Source organism: Haemaphysalis longicornis, unplaced genomic scaffold (genome assembly GCF_048455015.1).
Source record: "Haemaphysalis longicornis isolate Haplotype H1 unplaced genomic scaffold, Haemaphysalis longicornis Haplotype H1 scaffold_3, whole genome shotgun sequence".
Taxonomy (NCBI): domain Eukaryota; kingdom Metazoa; phylum Arthropoda; class Arachnida; order Ixodida; family Ixodidae; genus Haemaphysalis; species Haemaphysalis longicornis.
In genome coordinates, this window is record NW_027526335.1 from 56,941,072 (window position 1) to 56,953,657 (window position 12,586).

The 12,586-nt window shown below is 47.0% G+C and overlaps 1 protein-coding gene across 1 annotated transcript in view; it reads right to left on the reverse strand.

Annotated features, from left to right (window-relative positions):
• Positions 1-4,436: 4,436 nt before the first annotated feature.
• Positions 4,437-12,586, reverse strand: part of LOC144173262 (uncharacterized) — a 98,883-nt gene continuing 90,733 nt past the window's right edge. Inside the window, exons 31-32 of the mRNA XM_077701749.1 lie at positions 7,775-7,974; positions 4,437-4,830 (exon numbers count right to left, since the gene is read on the reverse strand). Coding sequence (XP_077557875.1) covers positions 7,841-7,974 — 134 coding nt within the window. The 3' untranslated portion in view covers positions 4,437-4,830; positions 7,775-7,840. The remainder of the gene's footprint in view (positions 4,831-7,774; positions 7,975-12,586) is intronic.

A 12,586-nucleotide genomic window follows, 5' to 3' on the forward strand; every position in this document is an offset into this window, starting at 1 on the left:
GTTGTTGTTAGTCTAAGGGGTAAAAGCTCGTGCACGATCACGAAGCTGATGGTGCGCAAAGAAGAAAATTCCCCGAATGACACAGATTGCGCTTCATAAACAACAGATGGTCAAACAGTTTCATGGTGAACCGGTAAGCGTTATTTATCTTCACGGTTCAGTTATGGTTCTGGCTTAGCGGGCCTAAAACAAAAATGTTCTGATTGATTGTAGGGTTTAACGCTCCGACGCAACGCAGGCGAAAGGCGCGCCGCTGTGGAGGGCTCCGGATTAATTTTGACAACCTGGGGATCTATAACGTGCGCCGAAATCTCGTACACACGGGCGTTCTTGCTTTTCGCCTCTATCAGAAAAGCAGGTTAGCAAAAGTTTATTTGCTGTGGACAGTATTTTGCAGACGATATCTGGGTGTGTCCGCGTTCGGCGGACGCCGGCCGGGTGAGTGCATTCGCCGGCGTAGCCAAGTAACAATTTTGCTCTTGTTTCAGCACACCGCCGATCCCACAGAAGGTGTGCTTTTCCCCTAGTGTGAATCGGCAAAGACTGAGCTCAAGGGACCGTGAGAAAGACGAAATATCCACGATGGCAGGTTCGGATCGCTTCGGGACGAGGGCATTACTCGTGGCTAAATAAACATTGACATGGTACGGCTACCATACCCCATTTCGCCATTTTTTGGGCTTGTAAGCCACCCAGACGGAACTCCTACAAGCGCGGCGCTCAGTTCTGGTCAGTGCTGCAGCCACTGAAAAGGTTGCCGCCGATTAGTGCTCCCGTCACTGGAGAAACATCGTTTTCCCGGAAGAATGACGGCGCTGTTGGGGTGTTCACGCAAATTCGAGCCTCATCTGTGAACCTGTGCACGTGCATAGACGAAATTCCCGTCAAAAGAAAGCTCCGCGACGTAAAGCGAAAGTCGTCGAACTATCCGCGTGTTTAAATGAACTAAAATACTCAAAAATAAAGGATACTAGTCGTGCAGTTGCATATGGCAATAGCGTGGTTCGCTTGTGCACGCTGACGTTCGCATAGTTGGGAAACGGTTTTTTTTAACCGTGAATTCTCGTCGCTGGCCGGTGATACAGGTAGCGATCGGTAGAATCGTTTATTGGTACGACCGCTACTTTAATGCGAGCAGTCGTGGGCCCCACTGTGAGCTAAGCGAAGCTGGCGAGTTTGGAGATTAAAACCTATCCCCACTGGACGGAGCACGCCGTCCCTACACGGCGACTTTTGGCAAACTGGCTCCCATTGCCGCCGGCTGCGGTGGGCAGGTCGGTATCTATAAAGCAGGTCGTGCTCGGAGCAAGCGTGGCGAACACCCTTCTCACGCCCAGGGGAAGCCAAGGCCACCGCTTAGCGATAAAATCAGCGCTGCGCTCGCCCTGCAAACTTGAGCTTCGCAGACAAGCGAACATTTCTGTAGCTGTTTACATCTTGTTTGTGTTCAGATAGCCGGTCACTCAAACATGCATCTGTTTCGCTAATGTACAGTCAACAAATGAACGCGAATATGAAAACATTGCACACAAACAACGCCATTTCTTTCTACGCGCGTGAAATGATCGCGTGGCTTTACTACAGTGACAAAGATTTAAAATGCGTGTTTCCAAATATATCACAAGCGAGGCATTTTTTCTTTACCATCCATATTCTTTGATTTTGCGTGTTTTAAAATGCGTTCTTCCAAATGTATCACAAGCGAGGCATTTTTTCTTTGCTATTCATATTCTTTGATTTTGCGTGTTCCTGTTCATATTTTTGGGTTCTCGTTTCATTTGTTCATGATTGTACTTGCTGCGACTTTACCAGGAGTTTTTATACAAAAACCTCTTCTGCGCACGCCACAGAAGGGCTCTGGTGTTTAAGTAGCCCAACATCCTAGTTTGCGAAAACAATTCGTCATCTTAGTTTGCTTATTGGGCATAAGAAAGACGATGACAATCAGACATTTACTGAGAGAGCGTCGTTGTGTGGGTGTACAGAGGAACGTCTATGACTCGTCCCTCCTTAGACGTCCCTTGATCGATAGGAACTTCCACTTACGTCTCTCTTCCCACGCGCTGGTATATTAGCGCTGCCTTGTTGACCGTTTTCACCAGCGAAGCTGTTTAGGCTTGAGCTTGGTCCGGTGTCGTTAGCAAAAAATACCGAGAAAAAAAGTGCGCCGCATGTAAAGGGTGCAAAACCGCAGATAGGGTATTCAGTGAAGCCGGCTATCGCCCGCCTGCTCCGACTGCGAGCACAAAGGGCATGTTCGCTTCTTGGGCTACTAAAACGCAAAATAAATTGGCGCGGCATCCACTAATTGTGCAAGGCTGAAGACCTGAATAAACAGCGGAGCTGGGGTCGACCTATTTTCTGCCCCCATGGATCCACTGTCAGTGTGGGGAACCGACAATAACGGCCTTGCAAAAACCGACGTAACTTGGCCTCACCTGTCAACACTTAGCCCAGGCTAGTCAGACCATCACAAAACCTAATAGAACTTAGCAAAGCCTAACAGACAGAACCTAGCAAAACTTACAAAACCGTAATAAGCTAGGTCGACCCCCAGCTCTACCTTTCTCCAACCATGATGCACCACTGTGTGCAATCGGCGCCAATTTCGTTTACCGCACTAGACAAAACGAATGCCAGTGCCGTCTCGCGCAAAAATATAGTTTTTTGGTCTAGCTTTCTGCGATACTTCTATTTTCATGAAGACGTTTACAATTCGAAGGCGCATGCTATTCCTCAAAATACATAAGAACGTCCGTCCACTAAGCGGTGTGCAAAAGCGATATTCAGTTTTCCGAAACAAAAGTACAAGCCTGACACTTCCCCTACTATGAAGAACGTTAAACATCTTTATAGGCCGCGTTCACGTCTAAAACAACTAAAATATACCAAACAAGCTTTACATACGAAAAGAATGCATAGGATCAAACTAAAAGAACATTTTACAGAGAAAGATGATGGGCGTTAAAGGGACCCTGCAACACTTGCCATCGACTACTAGTATTGTATTTTGGGATAAAGTCTATTGTCCCAGAAATCTCCTCCCGCAAGAATTATGAAAATCCGTTCACAATTAACGAAACTACGCGCGATGAGAGATCGCGCATAATCGTTCCCTCTCAACTCGAACGCGGACAAGGCGACGAAAGCTGCGCGCTCTCTCCCGGAGAGGGAGGCGGCTCGCGGCGTTCTCTTTGGCGGCCTTCGATATATCACATGCCGGGTAGTCTTCTCCTTTTCTCCGCAACGCGGAGGGGCCTATTTCCGGTCTGGTGCCACAAAAAAGCAGGCATGGGTGCCTGCTCGCAAGTGCGCGCTCGGGCTGGTAGGGCGTTTTTGAAGGAATAAACGTTTGTAGTCGAGTGGTCCCTTTGAAAGGGAAGTATTGAGCTCGTCACTCAAGCTCCGCGCGCACTCAAAACACAAAAGAAACGGCAAAACTGTGCCTACAGGTTCAGGCATAGAAGAGGTTCGTACACAGCGATGACGACGACGGAAATGGGAGAATCTAGCCGCGAAGTTGACCAGTGACAGCCGATCGGGCAGCGATGGCCTATGTGACGTCCCTTAGGCCATGCATAATGAGGACAACTGAAGAGAGAGCGGTTTGTTTTTCCGCGTCTTTCACATCGATTTGCGCGCTCACCGCTTCACGTGCACGTGTAATATTTGGCTCAGGTATCCTGGTAGTGTAATCTAAACGTCGCGCAGGTTTACTTGCACTGCTCAAAGAGTGTTGCAGGGTCCCTTTAAACATTTAACCATTGCTGGGGCTCGAATCCATGATATTTTATCCAAAGTACGTGATTATACCCCTATGGCACAAAGGCTGAACTGTGGAGTTTTTCTAGCTGTTGCTGTACAAATAGGAGTGTTCCAAGCGAAACAGTTGATGGCGCCGGGTGCGTACAGGCAGCTGGGATTGTAGCTATCGGGGAAGAGAATGTCGCGTACAGGAATTGATAGTCTGGAAGTAAGAGGCATTGGCGGGAAAACGCGGAATACATCGAAGAAGCTGTGATAGAGCAGCAGTTTCTAGAGCGAAGCTTTCTATGGCTACGGCCCCGAAGTTCCTCTCGGGTAATATACCCGGCGTAGAGCGATTGTTTTCAGCGTCTAGAAAAATTCACAAAAACAAAAAAAAAATCTACGGTATAGGACGGCTCATACTGCTACTGAAAAAATGTCTTCCCAGCAACACATGCAGTACAATTGAAATTTATACGCACAGGAGAAGCAGTAAAACTTCTAATGGGCCCTATTAGAGCAGTAAACGTGGTACTCAAAGCTATAGCGATTACCTATGCCGGTGAATTGTTTTGAAAAATCCAAAAGATGTTCTTCCACTGCCCTGAAAACTAACATCTTCCACGATGGAATGTGGAGGCAACAACAAGTAGATGTCACCCTCAGCGAAAGAAAAATTTTAGCTCAAACAAAATCTCCATAGAAACAACTCCAGGTGACGCAAAGAAGGAAGTTGCTTTTCTATTGTAAGGCGAAGAGAGAAAGAAAATTTTCACAAAATTGCGTGCAGCTTCTTGTGCGCTTTTTTTTATTGTTTAGAGCCGTTAACAGCACTGAATAAATCAAGACCGAGCAGCTTACTAAAAGCTCGAAATGAACTTCCACGAGACTCGGGACTCAACAAACAATATTATATTATAAAACGGCCAACCGTCAACAACGGCGATGAAAGAGCCCGCACACTCGTTATTCTACAGCACTTTGCAGTTCATTAAAGTATAGGCCGCCAAAATGAACAGATGAAGCATGTGCTTTCCCGCCAACTAGAGTGTCAAGCAGTCTTTCCAGCGCCGTGTAGAACTCCTGAAATCGATGGGAAAAAAATAGAAAAAAACGTATTCAAATAATTGTACAATAACAAAACCCGGCTCTCTTTTCAAGTACCGTAGCAGCGATGGTTTCGCGACTTCTACTTTTAAACAGAAAGACGCGCGTGAACTTTACGAATGCATATAACGCCTGCGTTCGCGGTATTGAAACGGCTAGTAGCAAATTCACCGTAACGATGCAAATACAAATTGTTCGCAAAAAAAAAAAAAAAAAACACTAGACAACCTCTGATAAGGCAAATGTAATAAATGTAAGACAAATGTAGTAAGACCGCCACCGCATATAAATACCGATGTAGAATCGTGAACAAGCGGTTTTGCCTTTTTCTTTAATGTAAAACGAGGTGGTACACGTCAAATCATTTTCTGATGAATTCTAAGTAACACCATTTGCGATTCCTTATACCTCCAAGGGGATGTCCGAGACACAGCTTGCACCACGCTTGCGATGTCTGATTGCCGGGAGTTTAGCACGCTTCAGTCATCGCATACAGCCATATATTAAAAACATTTTATTGGATGCGTAAGCCTTATGTGCCACAGGTGTTCCTGTGACAATAGGCACACGCAGATGGAGCGAACACAATGTGGGCCCGCTGTAACGCTGTGCTCGCACCATCGACGACTCTGTTGCAGCTGCCTTCAAGGAACGCTGCTTTTTGGACGGTGGCGCGTTACGAACTCGTAACGCGCCACCCTTTCGCATCCAAAAAAAATTAAAAAGGTTTGACATCATATTAGCCTCGAACGAAGAAGTATGAGAATTAGGGCGGCATCGGTAAGATTCGAGACCCATGAGATTTGACTGATCTTACAGACGGAGGGAGCACCCTTAGAGCTCTTCTCAGCTCTTCTTCTTGCCTCAGTGGTCATCATCAGTAACTCCTTATTGACAAAATTGCAATAAACATATTCACTGCAAAGCGACAGTTTCGTTCCTCATTTCACGGCTTCATTGAATATTGCCACCTCTCCAGCCTGGTTAATCATTTTTCTGTGATGCTCTAGGCTCCAGGTCTGGCAGCAAGAGCTGCATCCAACCGCTTCTTTTTTTCTCCTGTGTAGTTGCACTTTTCTTCAATCATGTTCTACATTATCACGATGGGCATAACGTCTGTTTACCACAGCAATTGTGTCAAGTACTTTATATTGTCGGTGATATAGATGTCCCAATCTGTCTCAATAGCGTATCAGTCTGTCTGTGCAGTGTGTCATGTTGCATTGGCTCGTGGCACTACCCTTCCATTCTTCCTCTCCAGCCCTTTCCTAGTTTTTTACCAACATGGGATTTTTAAAGACGATAGTCTTTCTGGGCTACTTAAACGCAGAAATTTCGATCCGTCCGTCCGTCTGTCCGTCCGTCCGTCCGTCTGTCCATCCATCCGTCCGTCCGTCCGTCCGTCCGTCCATCTGTCTGTCTGTCTGTCTGTCTGTCTGTCTGTTTGTGTCTGTCTGTCTGTGACTCGGTTGAGCCAGCCGTCCAAAGTAAAAAGGGAGCTGCACAATAGGTTTACATACCCACAGCCAAATCTAAGCGTGGAAGTCCAGTGTCAGTGTTCATACTTGCCAAAATTGTTGAACACGATGTATACATTACGCAAATGTAAGGCAAGAAATCAAACATGAGTGATGTTTGCATTGTTTCTTTATAAAAAATTCATGTACGCTTGATTTTTGCGATATCAAACTCTACATCCACTGCAGAAAAAAATCCACTCCGTCGTCTCCTGACACCCGCGCCATTACAGCTTCTGGCAGAATTTTAAGAAATCAAACGGAAACTGTTACGGAAGGCTCTACTAGATAGGTTCCAGGTTCCCCGTGGAACGAACGTGGAGAAGGGCAACGTGGTTCTATAAACGTTGAAGTATAGCCACCTGGATACACGCGCGTCACCGCCGTATACGGCCGCGCTTGCACCGAGGCACCCGGCCCGCAGGCACCCGAGGCACGTATAGTCTTTCGTCGACATTTGATACGAAAGGAGCACATACGCGACCATTTTTTTTGTTTGTTAAACTTTGTTAATTTCCCACTTTCCCGTCGCACTTCCTAGGGCGCGAGACCTGGGAGGGTAACAACAAGAAACTGTGCGCCTGTCTCAGGATTCAAAAGCGTCTGAAGCTGTGCGCGTGCTTTGAAGTAATAGTCGCCGAACGAGGAAGAACGAACGACGGTACGGCGGAGGAGGAAGGCGGGTGTTATCAGCATGCACTTCGACTGCGCAGTGGGAGAGCGCGGCGGAACTCTGGTGCGTGGCTCGCAGCCCAGGTGTTTGTGCGTGTGGGCATGGCCTATGCGATCAGCAACGGCTAGATAAAAGGTGCCAGTCAAGCTGGAGAGCTCACTGGAGGGAATTTAGCAACCGCAGTATCTAGATCCGTTTAAGAAAAACGCCCAGAGGAACGCGCTTGTAGCAACTCCACCAAAACAAGACACAGTAAGCCAACATAAATCAGTGTGAGCTGGAAGAATAGCATTACATAGTTGCCTACCCTGGAATGGCGCCGCTATTGCGTGTGACCATCGAGCTAAAAAAAAATGTAAGTGCAGGCAGTAGCGACATAGTTTTGGCTTTATAATACCGACATTATCTGAATATGCCCATAAAAAGTATATCCCTGGTACCCGAGCCCTGAAATGATTCTCCCTTGAATAAATGGCTGCAGATTTTCTCTAGTAATGATGTTCGTTCCGCTTGAAGGCCGCGTATAATCACAGTAAATAAAACGCACACATAATTTCTCAATTAGTTTAATTTTGTGTATTGGTTTTTCTTTGTTCTGCCAAGGCGGGTAATATTTACCTAATTGACTCAATATACACTCAAAATACATTTAAAAACCATAATATATCCCTTCCTTTTAATTTTCTTTCTTTTTCACGCGTCGCCATCCAGTGCTCAGAGCGGAACTTACAGGAGTCGTGCCCCCGAACGCCGGGTACCGATGCCCCCCGTTCTGGCGGCGTCGTGGGGCGCGCGCTCACTGCTTCTCGGTGCCACAGGCCCTCTCGTCCGAGGCGTCGTCGCAGTCCACGTCACCGTCGCAGCGGAACAGCCGCTTGATGCAGCTCTTGTCCGCCTCACACTGGAAGTGCGTGGGCGGGCACTGCTTAGCTGCGACGGGACGAGACGCACAAAACCAAAACATGCACCGTTAGAGCAATGAACTCTTTGGCTGGCCCTTACGTAGATGTTACCCTTTCTCCTCTCGCATCTAAATGGGAGTTAAATCTCGACAGGCACATCGGTTTCCATCTGCACAAGCTTGTAAATTTAGTTACCGCAGAGTAGCGAGAGCACGGCTTACGGGCGAGCTCCAGATGAGGTTAGGCTTTATTCATCGACTTCCATAGTAAGTAACCTATGCACGGCGATGTTACAGTGAACCGTCGTCATAACGAAATAGCTTTGTTTTAAGTTTTTCAAGGTCCCAACAGCAGGGCAGGGAAGGAGACCAAATGAACCCAGCTTTTAACGAATAACCTTTTTATAACAAAGTCAGTTTCTTGTCCGTGGGACTTTGTTATGACGAGTATTTACCGTAGTTGAAACATGATGTCTAAGCTCCAAAGGAGCAACTCAGAAACGGTCGATATCAGTTGTTTTGGAGTTTCAAATTTATAAAAAAAAACGTCCGCTTCAGGCCATCATTTTTTAGTCAGATTGGAAACTGAGAATGCAGTTAAAATGCGCTTAGAAATCTGTAAACATTAATGCGCACGAGAAAATAATACACAAGCGCCAAATCAAAGCTGAAAAGTGGTAGAACAAAGGTAACGTAATAAAAAAGACGGCCTTGTGATACCAAGCGACCGCTTCAATTGCTGTGCCTTCGCACCTGTAAGCATTTCAGGGGCAATGGCTGCCGTTGGCCACAAATATACAGCATTTGTAAAACCCAAAGAAACTTATTCGTATTATGATCATCCCCGATAACATCACTTCGCTTTGATGTTGTTAGATCAAGGTGCCCTGATATGGCTGGCTCTCAAAATGTATTCACCTACTCACGTACGAACGTATTTAGGTACGCATCTGCATGCACAAGTGGACAAAAGTTTGAAACATGCGATTTGAACAATTAATGCCCCTTTCTCCTCTTTCTGGTGTCTAAGCTCCGGCTAAGCGAATAGTGATGGTGCTACGAAGCGTGCTGCTCCACGTACGAACACAAATCAAGCGGTGAGCCATCCCACAGCACAGAAAAAAGTCGTAATCGCATGCTGGAAACTTTCGCCCCAGGAGGTACGTCATTAAGCCCTTCCACTATAACTTTAAAACGATTTGCATACCCTCCAGATATGGCGTAGCTGCTAAGGAAGAAATGCATTTAAGACTATTGAGGTGTTGCGCTACTAGAAAAGTTTCGTAGTCTTGCTTGTGGCACTAGCACGGATCCTTCATTTTCGGCTTCTCTAATTTTGTTAATTCTGGAGGGAAATCAGGTGCTGTTTTCAGTACCCTTGGTAGAAGATGAGTGCTTTCCTTTCAATGCTATTTGTTTAGTCTGCTGGGGCAAAGCTAAAACATGCCTTCCAGAAATTTTTGTCTTTCTAGTGACAAAATATATCTGCAAATCACATCACAGAGGCTGCAAACATTCCTGTGGAGGTCAAAAGAGTGAGAAAGAGAAAGAGAAAGTGAGAGGGAGTTTTTTTTTTCTTTTTTTATGATCGCGATGGGGGTGGGGGTCGCATGCGTTAACCGCCTTCGTCTAGGCAGCTGCTGATGGCGGCACTCGGGATAAAGGTCACCTGTGGACGAATTCTCCAAAAGACAGTCGTCGTTTTGAAGCGGCGCAGTGCTGGCATGCCATACATGCAAATGCATGTATTCTTGGGCTAGGGCGTCGCTTGGATGGGCGGGAAAGGGGCGAGAATCCCAGGGGGTGTGCGGGGAGAAGCGCTGGCACAAGGGCGCGTTGTGCTCCACCTGGGACACCCCCCGGGGATTTTAACCCCTTATCTCCCAACCAAGCGACGCCCCAGCCCAAGAATACATGCATTCGCATGTATTGCATGCCAGCACTGCGTCGCTTCAAAACGACGACCGTATTTTGCAGAATTCGTCCAAAGGTGCCATTGATCTTGATAAATACAGGAGGTAGCCAGCTACTTCTCAGTGTATGTGATCTGAGTGCTGAAGTGTTCGTGCATTCCCACAGGATATGCTCTTGGTTAAGTGGTAAAGTGTGGCGTTGCAGTGGCTGCACTGGGGGAAGGAGTGCGGTTCCGTGTGTGAGGCGGTGTAACCATGCCGGTGTTTGTTGTGCGTTTGTTTGAGCTTGTCGGAGTAGTGCTTGTTCTCCTCTATCTAATGAGCAATGTGGGTGTGCTTACCCCGCCCTGTCGTCCAGATACAGCCTCAGTTTTATACTACGTGGTGGGGTGGGGTTTCGGTCATGAACTGAAAAACGTTAATGCGGTCTTGTTGGTACATAGATTGATAACCGCGCTAGCACAGGACACAGAGGAGGCGACACGAGACTAGGCGCTGTCCCGCCAATCCCATATGCCCAGGTACCCCCCCCCCCCCCCACCCCGAATTCCAGTCTCTTCATTAACTGTAGCTAGAAGAGGAAGTGTCGATGGGAAGGCGAGCCCACTCGCAAGCAGCTGATATGCCTTCTTGGAGTCCGTGTAAATGCTTGCAAGTGTGGTGGAGGTCGTAGTTTGGTCTGATGAAAGCGCTGTGGCTAGATTTCCGTGGAAGGGGTCAATCTTGCGGGGAGAAATCTGTAGCGAAAAAGGTGTCGAAGTCTCGCTGCTATATAGAGCGCTATTGCATCGCCGCACCATCCGTTCCTCGCTTTATCTCATCGGCAGGAGTAAGCAGATACGTAGCACGAACACAAACCAACTTAGTGCACGTAGAAAATGCCTCAACGTGGTTTAAATCAATTCATAACCATACAGCATGGCACACCTCTTAGCCCTGCAGTAGATCGAAAATATAAAGCCTGAATTTGAACGTTTTTGCAAACATAAGCGAGACATGACACGCAGAATTAGCATGTAATTGCGAGCATTAATTCAGCAGTGCCTGTTGGCCACCATCTGAAAAGGGTAAAAGTAGAACATGTTAGTCGGAGACTAACACAACTAAAAAAACGTTCTGGCAAGAAGTAAGAGCAATTACGAGGCCTGGTTAATACGCTACTCGAAGCACATAAGTGGACTACCAAATCCGTTGATGCCGAGAACACAGTAGAACATGTTGGTCGGAGACCAACACAAGTAGAAGACGTTCTGGCAAGAAGTAGGAGCAATTACGAGGCCTGGTTAATACGCTACTCGAAGCATATAAGTGGACTACCAAATCCGTCGATGCCGAGAACACAGGATGAAAGTATTGTATGAAGATAGTACAACGTAACATTATTAGGTCACTCGACAACTGATAAACTAATAAAAGACACACATTGGTGTATTTCCCTGTCGTGCGCCGAATAGCACCAGAAACACTCGTTTCAGTGCATTGTCACGTACCCGCCGAGAAACAACAATGCCTGCACCACGATCTGCTTAAATGGCGCCAGGTTTCTCAAAAACTAAAAAAAAACAGCCTGCTTTACAAGAAATGTGCACAGAAATTCTCCATTAAAAAAGGTTTTATGTATGCGAAGAAAGCCGCCCCGCTCCCCCCCCCCCCCCCCCGCCCTTTTTTTCTTTATCTTTAAACCCACCATGGTAGCTTAGTGACCAAAGGGTCGTGCTGCTGATCCAAGGACACGGATTTGATCCCGGCCCAGCTGGCTACTTTCTTTATGGAGCCGGAAAGCGGAGATGCCCGTGTGTCAATAATTAGGCGAGTGTTAAAAAAAAACGGTCAAAATTAATCCGAAACCCTCCACTACGGCGCGCCCCAAAGCCCAGATGCAGCTTGGGCGCGTTAAAAGCAAACCGCACTCAAAATTTGAACCTCCTGAAGACGTTATTTCCGTATTGTCTGCCTAAAAAAGACTGCAAGATACAAAATATGACAGCTGACATAAATGTATCCCCGGCGCAAACGATCATCGAAAATCAGCGATTTTGAAATCGAAATTGAGAACAGTGCGGCCATTAAGGCCAAGCTGAAGTGACGTTACAGCCGGCGATCGAACGGCCGCAAGCGGCCGGCCGGCCTGAGCAAACCTGAGTGCAACGTTTCGCCATCGCAGCAACACTAAATGAAGCGTGCCCAGTGAAGCTTGACCGGTTCTCCTGGCTAGCCGGAGGAAAAACCACCCGGCCGGCCGCAAAGTCACTTCAGCATCAAGGTGCAGCGTCACCTGCAACGGAGCTATTCTAAACGTTTATAACTGATTAAGAACGCATTTCACGGGGATACCAGTCATGTCCCTGTTGGTTTGCTGGTACGTACTGTATGTTCAAAGTAAATTTGACCGAGGTGAAATGATGGTTGCAGTTTGCCTAAACCCCATAATCAATAGATTTTGGATGAAGAAAGAACGTTTACACAATTGCTCGAACAAAATACTTGTTTGTCTAGGGCTAAAGCACTGACAATGAGATGCCCTCGCTACTCGCAAACTTTAGTCAGCAGTACCGTGCCTCTTCAATATCATCGTCATGCCGTAACATTCGTTCCTAACTTTGTGAAGCTATTCTTAGACACACTCTTGCGTACACACCCTGTAATGAATGTCTGCTAACTCGTTTCGAACCCCCGTTGAAGTCCTTGCAAAGTGGCCGTGGTGAATGTGAAACTCGATGAAGGCTCG